General features: G+C 37.8%; 2 protein-coding genes across 2 annotated transcripts; both read left to right on the top strand.

Annotated features, from left to right (window-relative positions):
* The first annotated feature begins 397 nt into the window (after window positions 1-397).
* On the top strand, window positions 398-7458 carry LOC140339449 (acidic mammalian chitinase-like). Its single transcript, XM_072424177.1, has 11 exons — window positions 398-473; window positions 2149-2178; window positions 2422-2623; window positions 3199-3255; window positions 3339-3504; window positions 3918-4042; window positions 4945-5068; window positions 5409-5594; window positions 6570-6689; window positions 6804-6945; window positions 7096-7458. Exons 1-11 carry the CDS (start codon window positions 449-451, stop codon window positions 7362-7364), a joined length of 1446 nt encoding a protein of 481 aa, XP_072280278.1. The 5' UTR covers window positions 398-448; the 3' UTR covers window positions 7365-7458.
* A 2784-nt stretch (window positions 7459-10242) lies between these two features.
* On the top strand, window positions 10243-17269 carry CIMAP3 (ciliary microtubule associated protein 3). The gene is made up of 6 exons (XM_072424165.1): window positions 10243-10318; window positions 12650-12792; window positions 13706-13804; window positions 14823-14956; window positions 15568-15685; window positions 17071-17269. Exons 1-6 carry the CDS (start codon window positions 10303-10305, stop codon window positions 17137-17139), a joined length of 579 nt encoding a protein of 192 aa, XP_072280266.1. The 5' UTR covers window positions 10243-10302; the 3' UTR covers window positions 17140-17269.
* Window positions 17270-24279: the final 7010 nt, after the last annotated feature.

The following is a 24279-nucleotide window of genomic DNA, read 5'->3' as shown; positions in this document are numbered from 1 at the left end:
TAGTCATCAGACTAATAAAACTAGCTCTAATCAAAGAAGATTAAATAACAAAAAAAGGTCATTGCTTCCAGAGTGTCCCAGTGTTCTTTGAAGGCTGGTGGTTTAATATTTGTCGTTCTGAATATAGAATACAGCAAAGCCCTGATACGATAGGTCCACATACCGTACACTAAGGAATGTATTCCAATGACCTCACTATTTGGTTTCTGTTGTATTAAAAGCCTAATAACGTTCCAAAAACAACACATTAAAATACTGATATATATTCATTGCTTACTTTTGTAATCCAGATACTCCAAAGCATGATAAAATTCTACCCATTTAAACATAATTTCATAAGAATAATACATTTTAAATTGACTAAGTGTCAACATGAAAAAAATTAGGGACACAATAAAACAGTATAAATAGGTAAGGCTGTCTAACTGCAATCAGTACAGAGGCAAAGATGGCAAAGCTTATCCTCTTAACAGGTAAGTTAATGCTCACCATACCATAATAGGTTCTGTAGTGTACCATTTTTATTAACTGTTGTATCATGTAATTTACAACTGAATTACTTTTATGATAATTAGGATGTCATTCAAATTCAGGTTCTGTTCTTTCTCTGTAAAATGAACATTGATGTCTTGTCATGGATTCAACGTCTTGTCATGGATTCTCCAACAGTGAGATCCCCTTTGTAGGGTGTTACCTACAAAACTTAGGTGGTTTAATAAGAATATACAATGGTATCAATATTGAGTAGAACTCTTTATAAATATAAAAATGCAATGAATTGGTGGAAAAACCTGACTATGGGGACAGCATATTATTTATTTACCAATATGTACATGTTGAAAGAACATGCAGCGTTCTTGGAGAGGAAGTGCTGATGTAAAAACCAGTGTTTCCTTCGTGGTGGACCTTATTTGTGAACTTGTGGGGATAGAAAAATGGGAGATTTTTTTCATGATTCAGGCCTAGGTCTTACTGATCCTGGTTTCAATCACCAGTAAGTCACTGACCAAGAAGAAGCATGCAGTCAATAGAGTCTAAAGAGTCTGAACTTGTTTTTCAATGCAAGTGACTCACTATGCAAGGAAGCCAGGATAAGAATAACAGTGTGGAACCTGCATTTTAAATAAGTTAGTAAATGCAGCTTGCATATTTTGGTCCTCATATATTGGACCTGATTTATTAAAGCTCTCCAAAACTGGAGAGGATACACTTTTTCTGTGAACCTGGACGATCCAGAAAACCTGGAATGGATTTCCTAAAGTCATTTGCTATTTGTTAGCAAATGTTTTGAATCCTAGACCAGATCCATTTCAGATTTGCTGTATCACCCAGGTTCACTGATGGAAGTGTATCCTCGCCAGTCTTGGAGAGCTTTAATAAATCAGGACTATTAACTCTAAAGAGAGATGGACAAACCAACACTCTAATGTAAAAAGGTAAAAAACTTAAACGTTCCCAACTAGCAGGTAGTAATATATTAAAACAGTAGCATTACATTAGTAGATGTGTTAATTTTGTTGTTAGCTTGTTAATTTCTTAAAATATATTTTTTTCTTGTTTGTAAAGTTAAAGTTGATATATAATAACAGGGACAACACATTTGAATTTACATAAGGTTATAGGCAGAAGGGTCATTAAAGCAAGTTATTTGTATTAGTCTGTACAATTTCTGTATCATCCTATTTAGATTTACCTATAGGAATGTAGACTAATGTCCTACAATTAACTCAGTTCAAAATATATATAATTACATTGATTCTTACACTTTTGAAGTTTTTATTAAAAATAAAAAATAGATTCTACAATCAGATCACAATATGGGACTGTAACATGTTCACCATCTTAAAGTTGCTTCACACATAATTCATACAACATTAAAGATCATTTTAACGTAGCTATATCCTGGTGCAGTGTTGCTTTCTATCACAATGTCTGACTTGTGAAATGGGAATTAGGAAAACAAGTTTTTAGCTAGGTTTCAGGTAGTTTAGTTTCATTCAGTGTAGGATTTTTAATATAAAGTATACAAAACTTGTAATCTAATAATAATAATCTAAAGTGACATGAAATTTGTATTTTTAGTGTTAGGAAACAATGAAACTACCAATGACATGTAATTTATACTAAACTTTATTGTATGTCATTTAGGGCTGGCACTCCTGCTGAATGCACAGCTAGGTAAGAGCAAAACTAATATTTGTTTTGGTTAACCATTTATTATATAACAGAAGTAGTTTTTTTTACATGTGTAGATGTTTTTTTTTAAAAATTGATAAAATCTAATCACTAAGAACATGTAAACTAAAATGAATGCAATTGTTCATTGTGTGTACTTATTTTTTGTGTAAATGTATGTATTTGTTTATGTTGATATTATTATAGCACCAACATAATATGTTTGTATATTCTTATTTTACTCAGGCTCTGCCTATGAGCTGTCATGCTATTTTACCAACTGGGCCCAATACAGGCCTGGCCTGGGAAAATTCAAGCCTGACAACATTGACCCATGCCTATGTACTCACCTGATCTATGCCTTTGCCGGAATGTCCAACAACCAGATCACCACCATTGAATGGAATGATGTCACCCTATACAGCTCTTTCCAAAACCTGAAGAACCAGTAAGTAATACTCACTATTACACAAATTTATAAGTGCTTAATGGATTACCATTACCATTATAATTTTACTACTCTCCAAAAAAATAGATTGTATTAGTAGAAAATAACGTATTTGCTGCCAGTGATTGCATGCACATACGTAGAATATATTTTAATTTTACTAACCCAATGGTATTTGGTTACAATAGAAAGTTATTGTGTACAAGTACTTACAAACATTAACCACACACCATCGTAAACAATATTCTTTCTCTGTATTTGCTAAACTATTTAATAATTAATGCAACAGTATTTTCACCTCATTTTAACTAATACATCAATAAAGTCGATCCCATATATATCAGTATTATCATTTCTAGAAACATTTCAAAAACTACACACCGCATGATTTATGCATTTGTACATGTAAACAACTCTACATTGCTACTATGTATGTAAACTTATATTCATTTGCTTTGCAACTACGTGAAATGATCATTTCTATGAATCAATTTAAATCCTGAACATTAATAAACAAATGACTCCTAAGACTAATCTTTTACAAAACAAAAAAATCATACAATTTCTCTTTTTAGGAATGGAAACTTGAAAACTCTGCTAGCTATCGGAGGTTGGAACTTTGGAACTGCTCCGTAAGTATAATCCAGAAATGTATTTTATAAGGATACTGGACTATCTATATTGATTTCCAGCAAGTTTACTTTTCTTTCCACAGTTTCACTCAAATGGTCTCAACAGCTCAAAACCGTCAAACCTTTATCTCATCTGTGATAAAATTCCTGCGTCAGTATGGGTTTGATGGTCTGGACTTTGACTGGGAATATCCTGGATCAAGAGGAAGCCCACCTCAAGACAAAGCCCTTTTTACTACTCTGGTTCAGGTAAATTCATATATGTCAACTTCTGGGAGGAAGTATAATATAATATAATATAATATATAAGGGCATGTTCAGACCTTCATTTTTTAAGGTTTTTGTAATTTTTTTTTACAGGCTCCAAACGCTTACAAAAGCCATGTAAAAACAGTTTAAATGAAAATGAATGGGTCCATTTTTTTTCAGAAGCTCCATGTAGTTTCCAGGGTCGTTTTGGCCATCCAAACATCCCCATAGACTTACAAAAGCCTATACAAGCCTGTAGAGACTTTTTTTGCCTGAAAACTGTCCCAGAAGCCTAGCTGTGCAGAAAAGGCCTACAAGAGCTTTAACAGGCACATTTTTCAGAAGCAGGTCTGAACATACCCTAACTCTGATTCTTAGTGGTCAGGAAAATAAGATACATTTTATGTTAACAGGAAATGAGAGCAGCATTTGAAACTGAAGCTTCACAAACCAACAGACCAAGACTCATGGTGACAGCTGCTGTAGCTGGTGGTATCTCCAACATTCAGTCTGGTTACCAGATCCCACAACTTGCTCAGTAAGCATTGTAAATTATAATCTAATATAAAAAGCCAGAGTTTTAGAATTTACCAAGACTTAGAGGCTAGAATTTTAATTTAAAAATAAAAACTAAGATTTATTTTTAGGTATGTTATTAAATAAAAAATAATAAATGAATCAGCAGGAAACTAGAAAGAAAGCAAATATTGTTTCTTTTAAATGAAACCACTTGCTAAAAATATGTGAACAAATATGTAAGCAAACACTGTGTTCATCTGAAATCTGACTGTTAGATTGTCAGCTCCCTGGCACCAACTATTTCTGTGTATTGTCAAAGGTTAGGAAGCTAAAGGACAACAACTCTCCTTTCATACTCCAGCTAAAGTGCCCACCTTAGATATTTAAAGTAATTATAGGCCATTCTGATTCTTGCATAAACACAGTATTGACAGATTCACCTACACTTAAAGGAACTAAACATGTTTTAAATAAATGATCAAAAATAATGTACTAACAGCATACATTATTTCAAGAGTAAACTCTGTGGTTGCAATGCAGTAATATGCCTGTATTCACATTTGGCTTGGCATTCCTATGATAGAAATCTGCAGAAAACAAGTAAAACTAATTAAATAAAATGAATTAGAATATAGTTTACTATATTAATCTATGAACAAAATGTGCATATCTAATGGGGATGGCTAGATTTCTGTGCAGCCAACATAGGCCAGGACCTAGGGCAGCAACAACTTTACTTTTTTGATAAACATACACTCTTCAAAGTGAATAGGTTCAACTAGTTCAAGATGTAGGGACAAAAGTATATGGCCTCTCTGCCTGCAGTAGTCTGCCTTGTTTAATGCGTTAATGGAGCAGAAGACCGTACTGGTAGTAGCTATCTGTATATATTGCTTCAATAATGGGTTTTTCAATATTTAGGGCTCTGGATTACTTCCATGTCATGACCTATGATCTGCACGGCTCATGGGAAGGGTACACTGGAGAAAACAGCCCCTTGTATTCCAACCCCTCTGCCACTGGTGCTAACTCCTACCTGAATGTTGTGAGTATTGGGCAACAAAGTTGATGTACTAAAAGAGTTGGTAATCTTTAGTCAAAAACTGACCAAGCATGGGGAACATTTCATATGATTGGAAAACTTAACTGACTTCACACAATTTTTTTATGAAGAATTCTTTAGCATTCCATATATTAATAATGATGACAAAATTGAAAGTGTAACTCAGCTAAGACATGTTTAAATATGTATCAGTAAACAACATACCAAGAAAAAATAATATACTTAATAACATAAAATATTAGCTAATTGCAATAAAAAAAAGTTCAAATGTAATTACATGCAAAAAGACCAATATACATACTAATAAATATTACTCTTGCAGGATTATGTCATGAACTACTGGTTGAACAATGGTGCACCAGCTTCAAAACTCATTGTTGGATTCCCAACCTATGGACACACCTTTATCCTGAGCAATCCATCAAACACTGCCATTGGTGCCCCTACTTCTGGACCTGGCCCTGCTGGACCTTACACTAGGCAATCTGGATTCTGGGCCTATTATGAAGTAAGATTTCAAGGGGTTTTTCCAGGGGTCTACATTTTTGAAGTACCTAGTTATAACAAGGCATTAGTACACAATCCTTTAAAGCCTGATTTAACCAGATTACACTTTAGGCCCTGATTTATTAAAACTTTCCAAGATTCCATCATTGAAGCTGGATGACACAGCAAACCTGGAATGGATCTGGTCCATGACTGAGAACATGTGCTAACAACTAGCAAACGACTTTTAAGAAATCCATTCCAGGTTTGCTGGATCACCCAGCTTCGCCGTTGAAAGTGTATCCTCTCCAGTCTTTGAGAGCTTTAGAAAATCAGTTTTAAAAATGCAAATTAATACAAATGTAAATTATTTTACTAAGGCGTCAATTTATAAAGCAGTAAATTTGACATTCACTGAAACTGTCCACGTCCATTTTTTTTGATGGCAGTAATTGATTCTTCACCAGGGAATGTTTTAATAAATTTAGGATTCCCTGATTTAAAAATAGTCCCCTAAGTACATTCTAATTGGTGTAACATAGGTATCAAAGTAACAAAGCATATCATTACACAGTGTTTCTAATATCTAAAATGGCTTTGTGGGAGGAGAACACCCACAGAAAGGTGAGTAGCAAAAGCATTTGCAAAAACAGTAGGAACCTACGGTCCTCATTCAATAAATTCTATAGACTGTATATATATGTACCTAAAATAAAAAGAAATGAATGGATTAATTAGCTTATTATTACTATTACCCTGTATTTATATAGCACCAACATATTACACAGCTCATTACAAAGTCATGTCACTAGCTGTCCCTGAAAGGGGCTCACAATGTAATGTCCCTACCACAATGTAATGTCCCTACCATAGAGATTTGTCATTAACACAGTGTAAGGTCAATTTGGGGAAAAGCCAATTAACCTAACTACTACATTAACTAACCTAACTACATTACCCATATTAGTAGCTGACATTTTCTTTCCAATTCCCTTAGATCTGTACTTTCCTGAAGAATGGAGCTACCAATCAGTGGTCTTCTGCTGAAGATGTTCCTTTTGCCTACCAAGGAAGTGAATGGTTGGGATATGATAACCAAAAGAGCTTCCAGACTAAGGTGCTTTTGTTATAATTTATATATATATATATATATATATATATATACCAAAACAGAAGTAAACAAAACAAAGAATCAGAGCCTTTACACATTTTTTAATTATTTTACTTACAGGCTGAATGGCTAATGAAGAACAACTTTGCTGGTGCAATGGTTTGGGCAATTGATCTGGATGATTTTACTGGTACTTTCTGTAATCAGGGCAAATATCCTCTGATCAGCACCTTGAAGAACACTCTTGGTATACAGGCTTCTGGTAAGTTATGCCTTTATTCCAAACAATATCTACAATATGTATTTTTAACTGGAAGTTTTTGAAGATTTACAAAGATTACCTAAACTCCTGATTCACTAGATATACAAAAGAGAAAAACATATTCAAATATTCTTCTATATTCCTTCACAGGTTGCACACCTCCCTCTTCTCCCATTGCTCCAATTACAGCTGCCCCAGCAACCGTACCCAGTGGAGGAAGCTCTGGTGGAAGCTCTAGCAGCGGCTCTGGTAGTAGTTCAGGAGGCAGTGGATTCTGCGCTGGAAAAGCCAGCGGCCTGTACCCAGTAGCTGGCAACAAAAATGCTTTCTGGCATTGCTTAAATGGTGTTACCTACCAGCAGCATTGCCAGGCTGGTCTTGTTTTCGACCCAAGCTGTGAGTGCTGCAACTGGGCATAAACAGTATGAAATGTATTTTACTACACAAGTTATGCAGTGACATTTAACATATAAGTTCAGTGCTACAATAAATAAAATATTTAGCATAACCAAACTTGTCAGTGTGTTTCTGTAAACTGTGTGTGTGACGAACGTCCTCTCTCAGTCCACACCCTGCGCATAGACTTTTTAGTACGTTCAGCAACAATCCATGCATCAGCAGGCTGAGGAGGACCATCACGGGGCAAGGTTAACCAGTCTGTTACGCCTTGCCAATCACACAACCAGTAGTAGTCTGCCACCACATGCTTAGACGGAAGCATGCACTGTTACCCTAGACAACGGCAGTTTTGATTCTGCTTCTCTAATACTGTCCGTGTCATCCACTTCCACTCCAGACATGGATGCCTCAGAAATCACAATGTTTATAGTAACGTTTTCGGGTTAGCTAGTTACACTATTTCTATTTAGAGCCGTCTGAGATTCAGCTAACATTTTTTATAGTGTTTAATAAGTAAAAATATAATAGAGCTTTCCTGGATTGAGTCCCACGCCATCTTCTAATCCGCCAACTTCTTTCTGCCTATATCACCCGATCTCGTACTGTGCGGGCTTGAGATCAGGTGACGTAGCCTGCTGTAAATAGGGAAAAAAAGAGTGTCAATCTCACTAAAAATACGCAAGATCAGCATTTTTTCCCCCATTAAAGAAAAAGCTCCTTCGAGCATGGGTAGAAGGAGCAGCCAGAAGCATCCTGGGATGCATGATGCACCCCTCTTTATAAAAAAGAAGGTAAATTTTACCTTGCATAAAAGGTTTGTCTACCCTTTTATGTGAAGTAAAAATTTTGGTGATAGGTCCGCTTTAAGTGAAGGTTAGTTGGCCTTGGTCCAGGTTGCTGATACAAAGGATATTTGTTATTCAGAACTAATCAGGCTCACTTCAGTGCTCAATCTGTCAATGCCGTTGTCCTTAGCGGCAAGATGATTTGTGTGAGAGCTTCCTTTGGTAGGCTTACATGGCTTTTTCTAAAAGGGGGACTAATAGGACCATCTAATGACAGCAAGGTGTGTGTGTGTGTGTGTGTGTGTGTGTGACCAAACTAGGTATGTCTGGAACTTATGGTTCACCAGAAAAGGCTAAATTGGGTTTCAAGACTTTTCTAAGGCATAGGAGACTAATTCTTGGTCTCAAAATCCAATAATGATCTGGCTAGGAATCAGCAACTTACTACTTTGAATGGAATTGTGTGGTGGGGATATGAAAATAAATAATAAATGTAGTTCTGGATAGAGCTTCGAGGTAGGTCGGAGGCCATTTCACTACCCTTATCTGCAAAATCCTACTTTTTATGACACCTGGTGACACAAAATCCAATTTTCTGGATTTGGAAGGATGTACTGGCACACAGTCAGGCCTCAAGCCCACATACAAAGATTGAAAGGGTTCTAACGCTGGCTTGTTCTCTACCAAACACAAACTGTTAGAATCTCTGCCTTTTCATGTATGATTCAAAGATGTCCATGGCACTGAGGAAGCAAGGGAAGTTCAGGTCTGTGCATTTGAAATCAATTTTCTATTTGTTTACAGACAGAATTTTTGATGCCATCAACTTATGTATTAGCTTTTAATGAGGGAAGAACTATGTCAAACTTTAGGGCCCCTGAACTCTATTGTAGCCTAAAGTGTTGTTCAGTTTTAAAATGGTGAACGCTATATGATGATAACAAAGTGGAGGTTATGCTAATTACCTTTTGGTAAATACGGTCATCACATCTTTCATACATACTAAAAGTGACAATTACCTTAAACATAGTGATCAAGCAAAACGAACAGAAAATAGCATCACTTGTTGAAACAGTCTTGTTGAAATAACAACATTCTCTGCCAATCAATCTGTTCACAGCATGACAAATTACCTGTAGGTGTAATATAACCAAAAGCACTAATTTGTCTACATATCTGCTTACTTCTGCACAACACTAAAATAAGTTTGGAAACGTTGCCAGCTATTAAGTTTTTCATCTATATATATAAAATCGTATATCGTGTATGTATATATGTATATATATGTGTATGCATGTTCCACCATCACTCGAAAACGCATGGAGACATTTCAACCAAACTTGCCATACATATGACTGGGACTCATGTGAGTGCACCAGTCATCTTTGTAGAGTGTTTTGCTATATGTCAGAACTATATTTGGATGTGTGTATGTCATCACCCGGAAACGCATGGAGACATTTCAACAAAACTTGCTATACATATGGCTGAGACTCATGTGAGTGCACCAGTCATCTCTGTACAGCGCTGTGCTATATGTAAGAGCTATATTTGGATGTATGTATGTATGCGTGTATGTCATCACTAGGAAACACATGGAGACATTTGAACCAAACTTGCTATGTTCCACTATCACTTGGAAACGCATAGAGACATTTAAACCAAACTGCTAGACATATGACTCAGACTCATGTGAGTGCACCGCTGATCTTTGTACAGCGCTGTGGTATATGTCAGAGGTATATTTGCAAGTTTGTGTGTATGTATTGCTCAGTACCAGTGTGCCTTTTGCTTATATTTTTACATACTGTTTTTGGACTCAAACTTTACAAATTTCTGGCCTGTAATAACGCCTTTGAGAAAACGTAAGGCAATTGGCTTTGAGTGCAATCAAATGCAAAAAAATGAAACAACACCGTAGACAAGAAAATCACTATAGCTTTATTTGATTCCTTTTCCTGTATAATATAAGATTAGAATAAATAAATAACCGGGCAACGTCGGGTTATCAACTAGTATGGTTATAAAATTCGTACTAAAATGCAAATTTGTAGTAACCAGCAGGGGGAGCTATTCGTTCCTTCACAAACACAATCTTCAAATGTGTGACGTTCCGCTCTGAGGATCAGCCCTGTAGTCATAGCAACAGCATGTACACAAAGTATCAGGAAGCATGGAGAAGGAATCAGGTAAGGCTTGGTTACATGGTAATCCCAAATGCTTAAATCAGACGCAAAGCTGTGAAAGTACTAAAATATAATCATATCAGAACTATACATCTACCTATTGTATAGTTTAAGTAACACTGTAGGAAAATAATTTATTCAATGACCTTATTATTCAACATTGTGCCCTTATACGTCATGAAAGGTGTGTGGTCAGCCTCGTTACTTGTATTAGGCTTATGTTTTAGATATGTTTAATGTGCTTTGACAGTGAGTTAATAAAAATGATGTGTTAAAACTCAGTGGAACATGTGCTTATAAGATAATGCTGTACATTAAAACCAGTAATAAGCACAGGTAAATGCTGCTCAATACCATTTCGTTAAAACATGAAACACTGCCTTCTGCATTATTCAAAAATTCTTCTTCCCCACTGAGTTTGTAAAGCAATGTAAGTGATTAGTTCATATAGTTCTTTATTTTGTTTCTAAATGATTTTTGTATACAACTTTGTTAATGCAAGTTTGCACTTTCGTATGATTTTTTGCAGTAATAGTTGGAGAACCTAGAACTCTGATAATAGTAATTTTTATATCATAGGGCCCAATTACTTTTTTGGCTTTATACTGTTCTCATCTGATGCTCATGAATATATCAGTCTCATGCACAGTGTTTACTAATGTAGAGGTCCGTGAAGAAGGACCCCGCTTGAGGGGGCACACCCACCCGGTGGGCAGGCTCAGACGTGCCATGGGAGAGTGGGCAGGTTCTGGCATCATGACATCACTCTGGGGAGAAGTTTCTTCCCCTTTGAGTGACATACAGCACCCCGTGCATTTAGTGGTCTGCGACCTGCAAAAGGTTGGGGACCACTGTACCAATGTATTTAATATTGTTCATTATACTGTAAATACTTTTTAAAACTTTAAAATTGAATAAACTTAACTCAAATGCGTTTTAGCAGCAATGTAGGTTCACCTTAAAAATTCTCGTAGATAAAGTGATACACTGATTTTATCCTGTTAGTATGATCGAATAGAAATTGTTTTTCGTGCTGTTATTATGACACAAAATGTGGCTCTTCATTACCACTCTAATTCAGTATGGTGTGTATAAGTGGTGGTATAAGTGCAAGGTTCAATAGATCTGTGACTTGCATGGTGATTTTTCTGGACCTGAAAAGCTTTAGACATGCACAATGATGTGTTCTGTGTACAACCAAATAAATATCTACATTGTAACAGGAGCCATAAACGTTTTATGTTTTAAATAAAGTGAGAAAGGGATAGAAGCTCTAAAATTATTTTTTTTTACTGTCATTATTTTGAGTGTCAATATTATTTTTTTAGTGTCAGTATTGAGGAGATCTAACCTCAGGGTTTGTTTAATAGACTATTGCCTCAAACACAGATTTTAACCTTTTTGTTCTATCACATTTCTTGACATTCCATTCCATCACGGGCATCTTGATAGCAACATATTGGCTTCAGTAATGTGAAGATGTTAGGCAAAGATGGCTGTATAAGTATGACCCATTCATAGTGTATTTGGCTATTTATTATTCCCAGTATATTTGAAGGGTAACATTACCTTGCAGACAGCATATAAATGCAGAATTAGTAAACATCTTGTAACAGTGTTCCCTCTGTATGCATACTATAATCATATTGTTCACATTCCTAAACAGAAGTGGCAATTTCTACTGTACATGTCCACGTGCTGCTCCCACGCATGTTCTGCATGTTTCTGGCATTGAAGCTCACATGCATTGTTAGCAGGGGCATTAGGTTAATCATTCTACCTTGTTCTCTACCTATTTTACCTTTAAGGCTCATCTTTCACTAAGCTAGCTGAACACAATTACTTTCTAGGAATAAAATAAGTATAATGCACAAGAAATGACATAATATTTTGCTTTGTGAACTGTAAAATTAAAGTGTACCTAAACTCAGAATTTTCACTTTACATAAAAGGGTAGACAACCCTTTTATGTAAGGTAAAAATTCTGTTGTTTTTTTTTTCTTTTTTAAATGCAACACCTTTTTTTAAAACCTCGGACGTAGCATCTTCAAGACGAAAAAAAGCCGAACTCGCACATGCACAGTGAGATCGGCAAGTTTTTTTTTCCAAACTACTTCATCCGGTCTCGCGCCTGCGATAACAGGGCGACGTGGGACCCAATGGAAGAAACCTCCGGACCGATCCACTGCTCTGCAGGATTGAAGGTAAGTGTATTTTTTTTGGGCACTTTTGAAAAATAGTGTTTTAAAAAAGGAGTAATAACCTGTTAATTGCTACTCAATATTTTTCTTGTGTATAGTGTGTTGGATAATGGTTAATATTAATTTTTTTCAGAAACCCTAAAGAATGTTTGCTTTGGTAGCACACAAGATCGAAAACAGTTCCCATATTACTGTGCACCAGACAGATTGGGTAATGAATTAGCGCCTATCAGAGGGAGCTCCAACATTGGACCTGGATGCTACAACTTTGAAGAGGTCGATCAGCAAAGTGAAAAGCAGCTAAATTTATGTTAAACAAATGATTTATTGTATTAATGTGTTATTAAATATATTTGACTGTGCAATATATAAAAATGAACTGCTTCATGGCTATCTTAGCACAATAGGAATTAAGGTTAGGTATTTGTGTTTCCCTGAAAATAAGACACTGTCTTATATTTTTTTTTCCTCAAGAAGACCCAATATGGCTTATTTTCAGGGGATGTCTTATTTTTATTACGTATTTAAGTATTTTATTTTTATCAGGTATTATTTATCAGGGATCCAGTGAGACCTGGGTCCAATCTGCACAGTAGAGCTAGGATGATCTCCCTGGGCTCAGTAGCAGACTGCTTGCTGAAGCTTTTCCCCTATCCCCTGGTGTTTTTTGTGGGGTGAGAGAGACCCACAGACTGTTGTTGGTCAGTACTAAAACAGAGCGTCCTGCTCCTCATTTCACTGAGGAGACTTTTACTTTCACTTTCTATCTTCCCTCTATGCCTCAGCTTGCAGCAGGCACAGAACGACACGCCTATCACTATGTCTTATTTTCGGGGTATGGCTTATATTGCGCAAATGCTTAGAAATCCTGCTACGGCTTATTTTATGGGTATGTCTTATTTTCGGGGAAACACCGTAAATGCAGGCTGTGCATTTAAAGTAAAACACCTAAAATGTTCAGCCTTTTATTTTTTCTTTATGTGTTTTATTTAAATACAGATTTATTAATACATCCAGGCTAGTTCAGGCTATTCAGCAATGGCTTTATTCTTAAGTATTATTTGATAGCTTAGTAAAGAGTGTGGTTTAGTGACGTAGGCTTCCATTGCATGCTTACAGTTTTTTAGAGTTTAGAGTCTTTTATTTCTGCAGTTTGTTGCTCTATTACTAGGTTTATTTTTCTTTTCAGGTTACTAACACCATACATCTTCAGAACAGAAAACCAATGAGTAAAAAAGGCTACACATTGGGAGCCAGAACAGCACAACGTTTCATGTCTAATAAAAAGGTAATAGCAAAAAGAATGTTAGGCATATTAGAGACTGGGAATACCTCAAATTAAGGATCATAAATTTTATGCATTAATTTATTCTTTATCCTTGGAAAGCAGGTAATATTATTACCACATGTTCCTCAATACTTGTATTCGACTTTATAACCCGCATGTTCCCTTTTTGTTTTTTGTTTTCTCTAAACTTTTTGTAAGTACGTCAACTAGTTGCAATACAGTACATTTTGTCAGAACACACTACACAAAAATACAGCATGACTTACTTGGTAGGTGTGCACGATTTTGTGAACTGGAGGCAACTGAAGCCTTGTTTTTGCAAGGGCTATGCAACTGAATGCTGCTGCTGTGAATGAAAGGATGTTTATTGAGTAGTTTATTTACAATATGTACATAGCCAAGTAGTGCTGTCTCAAAATATGGCACACGGGGAAAGAAAGTATTTAAACTTCTGTCTTTAAATGTACTTGAAGTGTAATGTGCAAATATGCATCAACTGCAACATTAAGCTGTACCTTACCCTTAGTAAGAGCTCTATTTATAAAATAGTGAATCCTACGTTTCCTCAAACATTCCCTTGTGGGGAAGTTCTATGGGAAGTCCATGTATTTAAAAGGCAGTATTTGATTCCCTAGAGGGAATGTCAGTTTCCCTGTTTTATGTATAGAGCCAGGGTTCTCCCCAGGCCCTTTTAGCAGGGTGCACCGCCTGGCACTTTTCAGCACCCACCCGGCTGTTTTTGGGTGGTTTAAAAACTATAATTACTCTGGTACTAATAAACATGTCTGTAATATTTCAGGTAAAGACCTTGCTGTTAATAAACCAACTAATCTTATTTGGATTATTTTTGAGCTAGTGTGATATAAACAAACATTTATGCCATCTAACCATATACTGCACTTGCTGTGAAGTACGTTCCTAATTACCCATGATACTAAATGGCTGTTGCTGACCATATTAGCATGTTAAAATTTCATTGGTAATTTTGTCATATTTATGAAAGAGTTGCCTTTTCCAGATAGAGACACCAGGTCCTGCAGAATATCAGTCATTTTGGTCCAAAGAAAAGAGAGTTTCTGCAAGCTGGGCTCCTTTCAATATTCAAGCTGTACGATTTCCAGACAAGATGACAGATATCTCACTAAATCCTAGGTAATATTTTTTATTATATGATCATCACAGCCTTGGTAGTTCACATTAGGTTGAATATTACTTACAAAGATAAGTTCTTCTTGCTTGCTTGTACCTTTAATACCTTTAATACCTTAATAATCTGGCACTGCACAGGTGTGAGATCGAGTGACATAAACTGCTGTAAATGGGGGAAAAAGTACCAATCTTACTTCACATGCATGAGATCGGCATTTTTTCCCCTATTGAAAAAAAAGCTCCTTCAGAGATCAGGTATGTGCAGAAGAGTAACCAGAAGCCTCCAGGGATGCGTGACATAAGTATCCCAGGGGACTCTACGCTTCCATTCTGTAGCGCTGATAAAAGACAGAAAGGGAGGTACTTCACTTTTCTTTTAAAGAATTTTAACCCCCCCCCCAAAAAAAAAAAAATTATGTAAAGTAGAAATTTTAGTTTAGGTCCCCTTTCACTGGGTTGTTGTTGCAGCTTTAAAAGTAGTATAAATAAACTACAAAATGTGTAGTTTTGCTGTGCTGTGTTGTACTTGCTTGTCGTAAACTTATTTTAGTCCTGTATATGTTGGAGGTTTAAATATTTATCTGAACATTTACTTTAAATGTTTGAATTCTTAGCCCAGGAACATATGAACATTATATAAAACTGGGCAGAAAAGTGTCTTGGCCTGGACGATTTGGATCCCCTGACTGGTCCTCTGTGCCTTCTTTGGAGAAGAGAACATTAAGATCTGAGGTAACCATTTTGATGCCCTTTCCAGTACTAGTCTATGAGTGTAATATTTTACTGGTAATGTTTGCTAAAAATATTGTTTTACGGAATGGAGAACTAATATCTGGAGCCAATTGCTAGCAGATAAAGTGGGAAAATAGGCAGTGACCTAATCAGCACAAATACCTATGACACAGAATAGGTACATGACATGTATAAAAAAGAAATGTATTCACATAATCACTATTAGTAGTTGCATTGGAAAGTACTTGTTTTATAACATTAGGGACATTTTACTGCTTATCCAAACAATTTCAGCATCTAATAAATATAAAAAGACAGCACAACAGGCTCACATACTGGCACACACTAAAACCTTTATGGCTCCTACCTTAAACCCACTACCTTGATTACATCATGCCTATGCGCTATAGCACCCCTACCATAGTTATATCAGGAATATCAATTCAGTCTACATTCTCAGCTTTGCTCCCTACTAAATAGAAGCACACTATATAACTAATAAGAAAAATTACAGTAAAAAAACAGAACTAGTTATCAATCGCTCTATTACAATTGCTTTCTTCACTTTCTTGTCAGTATATGGATCTAGTAAAATAATATTTTTAAGCCTTGTTTACGAGGGGGTGCTGGGAAGTTCCTAGCTTTGCCCCCTTCCAGATGAAATAGAAAAATTAGTGTGGGGGCATATGACAGCCTAATATCTTAGTATGTAACTGTGCAAATATCAGGTCTTAGCAAGTCTTAAAACTGTTTTTTCTTTAAATGGCAGAGGCACAAGCAAGTTTCACGTCGTTGGAGTTACGGGCCGTCATGAAGTTTTTTTTTTCTCCAGGGTAAGAAAGGACTCCCCCAGTGTTTGTGACATCTCAGTGTGAATGTCCTTTGCTGACTTTCCCTGGAGAAACAAATACTTCATGACGGCCCGTAACTCCAAAGACGTGAAAAGTGTTTGTGACATCACAGTGTGAATGTCCTTGGCTGACTTTCCCTGGAGAAACAAATACTTCATGACGGCCCGTAACTCCAAAGACGTGAAACTTGCTTGTGCCTCTGCCATAACAGCTTCTCACTAAAAGAAGAAACTGTTTTAAGAATTGCAAAGACCTGATATTTGCACGGTTACATACTAAGATATTAGGCTGTCATATGCCCACACAATCATTTTTCCATTTCATCTGGAAGGGGGCAAAGCCAGGAACTTCTCGGCACCCCCTCGTATTATTTGTCTGTTTATACGTCTGTTTTTTTTTTAATCTCTAATATAAACTTGTTGAAAATAAACAATATACAATAAAAATGTAATTTGCGCTTAGATGTTAGCAAATTCTGTATTCTTTATTGGTTATGATTGTAAAAACTTGTTGTATATCTACTTTCTTCTACAGTTATCAACAGACAAAGAATTTAGGAAAAACAGGAACCGAGTGGCATATCTGAGTCTGTACTACAGTTAACCAGTATCTGCAGTGCAAAGACTTTAAAATATGATATAACTTTGGGGATTTTTGTCTGCTTTCTGTAAATTAATATGTATAATATTATTGTTAATAATAATAATATTAATAATAAAAATAATATATGCAATGTATCCTTTCATTACTTATATAGATATTTATTAGGTATTTTTATGGTAAATCATGAATGTGGCATTGTGCTGAAAAACTGTGTTGTTAAAACAATTTAGAACCAAAAATGGAAGAAGACAGTGGTTGACATGACTACAAAGCATTTACTTGGGGCTGATTTATCGACAGAAATGATTGCACATGGCAGCGTATAGGCCCATCGACCTATTAAAAAACACAAAATCAGCCGATTATGATAATACACTGGCCAATTCCCCACACATTTATTAACCCCAATGATATAGCATTCAGTGCTCAACCCAAAAATTTGGGTGGAAAGTAACTGTAGGTGGGTGGAAGCCCCTGAATTGTGACCCAACTCATCGGTAACCACCCAAAAACAGGTGGTGCACCCAGCTAAAATGTTCTGCGGAGAACACTGGCGTTTCTAGGTGCGTAGATATGGCAAGTGGAGCCTGGTGTGCTTGCAATAGAAGTAATTATTTGGAAAGTAAAACAATCTTTAAAATGGCATACATCTAACCATTACTCAAAATCAATAATGTATAAAATACGCAAAAGATAAAAAATCATGTAAAAGTTTAGAAACAAGCATATTTTTAATTACCTAATATCTTTGGGTTCTGAAAGAGTTAACTGATTTTAGTTGTTTTTATAGGCACTTGTCAAAACACATATCGGTCCTATATGATGCCTGAAATTATGTTAGGCATAGTATGAAATTTATGACTGCTATTGCAAAGCGATTATTCATTTTTACCAGTGGGGTAGCTCATCCAATCACACTGACGTTGGCATATATATATATATATATATATATATGAGGGGTCGAATAATTGAGTGAGGTACACTAGCCTGTGGACATTGGTCAAAGCACCCATACATGCATCTTAACCTTTGATAGGTAATGAAACTAGACACTGGGCTAACTTACCCAGCCAAATGACTTCACGCAGGATAACTAAAAAAAACACTATAGCCTCGGATCATGAAAACACTTTTATAGATAGTTCAACTTTGATAAAGAATAAAAAAGGAGACATTAGATGATTTTAGATGTGTCTAAATAATTTTTTTTTTTTTTAGGGGGTGGCCCGGCCCCTTTTTTCACCAGTGTCACCTGGCGCCTATGTCTGCTGGCCACCTGGCTAGACTGCCCTCATCTGCTGGCCACCTGGCAAGGCTACCTTGACCTGTTGGTGATTCCCTGGCTTTGATGGGAAGCCGAGGATGCAGGAGGAGCTGGGGATGCAGGAGGGGTCGGGGCTGCAGGAGGTCTGTCTCTTGGGATTGTCAAACCAAGCATGTGAAGACATATCTGCCCCAATAAATATTGTTTGCCCAGTGATTCACTGACCATATTACAGAGATGATCAACTCATAACATGTACTGTTGGATGGTTTGTGAAAACACAGCCGATGTTGGTTGTTGGACCAGCTCAACCAGACACTCATCTGCTGGCCACCTGGCAAGGCTGCCTTGACCAGTTGGTGGATCCCTGGCTTTGATGGGAAGCCGAGGATGTAGGAGGAGCTGGGGATGCAGGAGGGGACGGGGCTGCAGGAGGTCTGTCTCTTGGGATTGTCAAACCAAGCATGTGAAGATATATCTGCCCCAATAAATATTGTTTGCCCAGTGGTTCACTGACCATATTACAGAGATGATCAACTCGTAACATGTACTGTTGGATGGTTTGTGAAAACACAGCCGATGTTGGTTGTTGGACCAGCTCAACCAGACACTGCATGTCATTAAGTCTTTCTTGTTGTTCTTGATTGAAAAACTATACATATGTTGTTGAGCTTCTTGCTCCTGCCTATTTTCATTTAAGATTTGATGTTGGAGTTAAAGAAAAAGTATTAGCATTAGCAAGTGATTCCAAAACAACACATTAATGTCTACATTAAAGACAACAGAACATAAGAAATGTCAGAGAGAAAGGAAATCAAGAGCCCTACAATAGAACAGATGGTAAGATAGAAAATATATTTTTTTACAATATATTAAGAATGGGATGACATAAATATAGTAGAAAGATTTGTCAAGGTGTGCACTCCCATTTACAGTTATCATTTGAAAGACTAACCTCCATCCATCTTAAAAATAAAAAAAAATAATTTAAACTTAAAACAGCATAGAGCTGGTGAAGTGTGTGTTTACCTATGAAAGACATCATATAATTTGTTGTCAAAAAAGGAAAAAAATTTACCTGCTAATTACTTTGGGTTCACCATTACATTACATATGCAGATAGTATCCTGACATTGTGACAAATCTAGTGAATCCATATTATTATTATTACACAATATTTCTATAGTGCCGACATAATATGCAGTGCTTTACTAAGTCCATAGTCATATCATTATAGACATCAATACATAATCAAAAACAGTCAACGTGAACCATAGAAAGTTTTTAAAAACTAACTCTGCCTGAAAAGCATGCAAACTAGGGTTAAAATAATCCAGCTAAAAGAGTCAAGAAGGGCAAACGTTGCTTGTTCCATCCCCTTTTCACCATCTCACAGGAAAACTGTATCCCTTATAGCTGGGGCTTTCCTTTAGGTTTTACCATGAGACCTCTGACTAGTGTTGGTCGAAAAGCTCAGTGTTCGATTTGGCGGCTATTGAATAGCCCGATATTTTTCGGGTGATCGAACACTGAATTTGAACACTATTAAAGTCTATGGGGGGGGGATTCGGGTTATTTTCTTGACTGTGTAGAACCGCAAGAGCAATCGGGAGCGATGACAGCTCCGCTGCCCTGATTGCTCTTGCAGCCCTAGCATAACTGTAGTATGTGTTCTTGGATATTCTCTATCCAGGAACACAGTGTTCTTGGATAGAGAATCTATCCAAGAACACATACGGAAGAGCGTAACTGTAGTATGTGTTCTTGGATAGAGATTCTCTATCCAAGAACACAGTGTTCTTGAATTGAGAATCTCTATCCAAGAACACATTCTACAGTTCTGCTAATTGCAGCCCTAGCAGAACTGTATGTGACTCCACGGCCCGTAACACTGACAGGATGATTCCCACGGGTGCATTCATTCTGAGCACAGCCTTGGGAATCCTCCTGTCAGTGTGGGATTCCCGGGCACTAGAGCTTAAATGGGGACAAGTCTCCCCATTTATCAACTCTAGTGCTCTGTGATTGGCTGAGGCTGAGCTCAAGCGTCACCAGGATTTTCCTTTCCTCACAGAGCCAACCACAGAGCACTAGAGGTGAATGAATGTGGAGACTTGTCCTTATTTAACCACTAGTGCCTGGGGATCCCAAACTGACATTAGGATTCATACAGCTGTGCAGCCGTGGGAATCAACCTGTCATAATCAATAAATTACCTTTTATTATTTTTTATTTTTTTATTGTTTTATCGATTACACACAAAATCGTAATATCGAATCCCGTGTTTTTCGGGTCGGGTCTATCCGAATTCGAACAGCCATATTCAGGTTGAATATAAGGGCAACCTGAATTCGAACACCAACACTACCTCTGACCCATCGGGAGACTATGGTGCCCCCTATTTTTCTTTTTGAGAGCTGTTGACTCCTATTCATTTGGAGGGGAAATGTAGGTGCCGAAGTCTTATGTTGTAGTGTCTAACAAGGTATCAGGTGGCTCTCCGGGCGAATTTTGCTGGTTTTCATCGTCTTTCTTTGTTACCCCTACTGAATGGACACCTGAGCTGTCAATGTCCTTATTTAAATTAGTGTATGATTTTTTCTTGCCCTCTTTATTGGGCTCTTGGGTGGTATCACCTACGGGAACTGTGTAGGCCTGGTGGAAGATTCCACCAACTTTTGTTGGTTTTACCCTGCAATAGGGTATTAATTCTAATTTGTTTTGTCTGTTATCTATTCTACTTTTCCACCCTTCTTTTCTCTGTATCCTTAGCTTTTCCACACTTACTCATGGCATTTCTGGGGTGATATACTTGCTGTCCACTAATGACTGGGAAGTCAAGCCAATGGAACTGAATAGGCTGGATAACAAGCTCTTTATCCACTAAAATTCATCTATAACCCACTGTCTCTCTTAATGTTAAGTAAAACTAAATTCCCCTGCTAAGGTTGGTGCTACAGTAGTGTAAAAGTCACAATGCAGAAATTGGTTTTCTCCAGGAAACGCATTCAGATAACACAAAGTCATTCAGCTTTGCTAGGCATTTATACCCAGTTGTATATGCAGCTCCCACTAGATGCAAAACATCAGTGGGTGTGGCCATACTACTTTTCACCTGAGTTCTATTTGTGCTTACCCAATCCCATATTGACCTTGGGGGAATCTACATATTGTTTTCATGGCATACTGAATTTCCTGGGGATTATTTTCGGCTTTATTTACACTTCCAACTCCTCCCAGATTGCGTTACTCAGACAGGAACACCTTAATATTTCTTCGCATACACACATATGACAGGCTAATCAACTCAATCTGATAATTAGAAGCTTGGTCCATAGGGACCAAGTTGGTTTGATTCCCCTGAGACAGGCATCTGACAACACTAGACATGTTATTTTATCACTGAACTTGCCTTTGACCAAACTTATAAGGGTTTGGTCCCCTCTTTTTTAGGCTATCACCCCAAAGCACTCCAAAACTCGGATTTAAACATTTTCACCAGGGTTATCTGCCTGATCTATTACTAATTGGCAAGGATCAACCTCAGCTGCTCACGCACTTACAATCTCAATATTCCTCTCACTGGAAGACTGACTCTATCAAGTACCTAGGGGTTCATATAACTTCCAATTGTACAGTGCCAATTATCCAACTCTCTTGCGAGAGCTCCACTCACTTCTACACAAATGGCATTCCCTCCCGATATCCTTCCCCCATGAGACCTTCCCAGGAGCCTTACCAGGTGCATGACAGCCCTGGATTCTCTTGCAGCCCACGGCACCTAAAGGTATGCATGGCCGGGACCCAGACCTCCTACTTACCTGCCACCAGGGAAAATGTGGGCCCTTCTTGTCTGCCTGTGGATGACCCACCATTACCATCCACTTCACTGGCTACAGTAATGAAGGGGAAAAATACCTCACACTCTGCCTCATGGTTCGACTTTCTGCAGAATCTTCCTACCAAGCAAGACTTCCATACCCTGATTACAGAAGTCCAAGTTATGTTTCACTCCAAAATAGGGGCCTTGTGGGCAAACTTCCACCAGCTGTCTGGCAAAGTAGAGGGCATAGACGACGAGCTACAACATGCAAAAGAGAAAATTACGCCTTCATCACAAAACCTAAGCACGAGATACCAAACTTAGGGAGCTTTACTGCCACTTGGAGAATCTAGACAACCGAGGCTGCACAACAACATCCGAGTTTGTGGCCTCCCGGAAGCGACAGGGCCTGATGACCTCAAACTGGTCCTGCAAGCAGTGTTTAACAGCATCCTGAGCCACCCTTCTACCCAACAGATCAAGTTTGACAGAGCACATTGGGCCTCCAAAACCTCATCTATTTATCACATTCACAGAATGTCATCTCTCGGCTCTCTGATTGTGAGCTAAAGAAGAAAATTACGTCCAAAGCCCCATATGTGCAATCTGGAATTTGATGGTGCCCATATTCAGATTTATCAAGATCTCTCATGGCACACCTTCCAACAAACACAGACTGCTTTAGCCTATACTTACACTGTTTCATGAAAACAAGATTCCCTATAGATAAGGGATTCCATTCTCCCTTTCAGTGAGGAGTGAAGGCCGCACATCTATTCCGTATTTCCCAGAGGACTTACCTACCTTATGCAAATAATTGGATTTACCTTTTCCTAACCTTCCGGGATGAGAACCCCTTGCTTCTCTACCTGCGGAGCAGTCAGGTTGGCAGCTTGTGGCTTTAAAGAAATTGTGACAGCCTAGGTCTTGGCGAGAAGCAGCCTCTCCAAAGGCTGATAGACCCCTTTCTCTGGGCACAGGCTGCATACATTTTATATATGCAATTTTGATTCATGCCGATTTAGGTGATGTAATAGTTTTTCATGCCTACCTTGAGTTATGTCCTTTAATTGTTGATCTAGCTAGGCTTATTCACACAACTGTTATGATTTACTGCCCTTTACAATGTGATTGCCTTAATTTGTTTACGGTGTACTTATTTCATGTTGAAAATGTACAGCTTTCACTTTGCCAGGGACCCCTTTTCCTTACCTTACCTTAAAGTTAGAGTTGGCTAGGAAGTAACCATGTTGTTACCCTCATGCTTTTTGTTTCCAGGGGGATACCGGACCTCTCACTACCTTTGTTCTCCTACCCCGTTTTACGGGTGAAGACACTGCTGGGAGTCATGGATCCCTTGGTCGCCTTGTGGCACTACATATTCCTAATGGTATTGAGTTACTTTGTAGGTCTATTAGTCCTTTCCTACCCCCACCCTCCCCTGCCACCTTTCTCCTCTTGTGCAGTATCATCGCCCTCAGCCCCTTTCTGGCCTATCACATCCTTCTCTTGATGGCCCCCCAACACATCATATGTGCATAGCTAGAAAGTGCCCCACTCGTCCTCACACCGCCAGTGCCGCTCTGTTATTCTCCTCTGTTGGATTTAGAATTGCAGGTCCCTCTCAAAAAGCTAAAGCCCATCTCAAACTCATACCATATCATATTGCCTCCAGATATTACCCGGTCTCCCAGATGGCCATCAGGGAGATACCCCTGTCCCCCCTTATAATGTTTATGCACCTAATGTGGGTCAGATTGCGTTTTTTTTCTAAAACTAATCAATACACTCACCACGCTTACCCATACCACCCATAATTTTCCCTCCCACGTTTGACAGATTGTCTCTATCCACTAACCCCTCCACCCAGGTCCCAGATTAACCCTCCTGCAGATTCTGTCAACTCATCCGACAGCTACAACTATTTTATTTGTGGCAGGTTCAGCATCAAACTGAGAGACGATGCGTTTAGTCCACTTCTTTGTGAATCTGCCACTCCTCTGTACTAGTGTCTCTACTGACATCTATCCAATTACACGGTCTGACCATGCCC

This window comes from Pyxicephalus adspersus, chromosome 1, assembly GCF_032062135.1.
Source record: "Pyxicephalus adspersus chromosome 1, UCB_Pads_2.0, whole genome shotgun sequence".
NCBI lineage: Eukaryota > Metazoa > Chordata > Amphibia > Anura > Pyxicephalidae > Pyxicephalus > Pyxicephalus adspersus.
The sequence above is the reverse complement of the archived record's forward strand: the minus strand, read 5'-3'. Positions and strand labels throughout refer to the sequence as shown.

Excerpts from the sequence above, each read along its gene's own strand:
- LOC140339449 (XM_072424177.1), top strand. The coding sequence starts at position 449 with ATGGCAAAGCTTATCCTCTTAACAG. Across the intron at positions 474-2,148 it reads AAAGCTTATCCTCTTAACAG|GGCTGGCACTCCTGCTGAAT; the intron begins GTAAGTTAATGC and ends TATGTCATTTAG. Across the intron at positions 3,505-3,917 it reads TTTTTACTACTCTGGTTCAG|GAAATGAGAGCAGCATTTGA; the intron begins GTAAATTCATAT and ends TTATGTTAACAG.
- CIMAP3 (XM_072424165.1), top strand. Across the intron at positions 12,793-13,705 it reads GATGCTACAACTTTGAAGAG|GTTACTAACACCATACATCT; the intron begins GTCGATCAGCAA and ends TTTTCTTTTCAG. Across the intron at positions 14,957-15,567 it reads GATATCTCACTAAATCCTAG|CCCAGGAACATATGAACATT; the intron begins GTAATATTTTTT and ends TTGAATTCTTAG.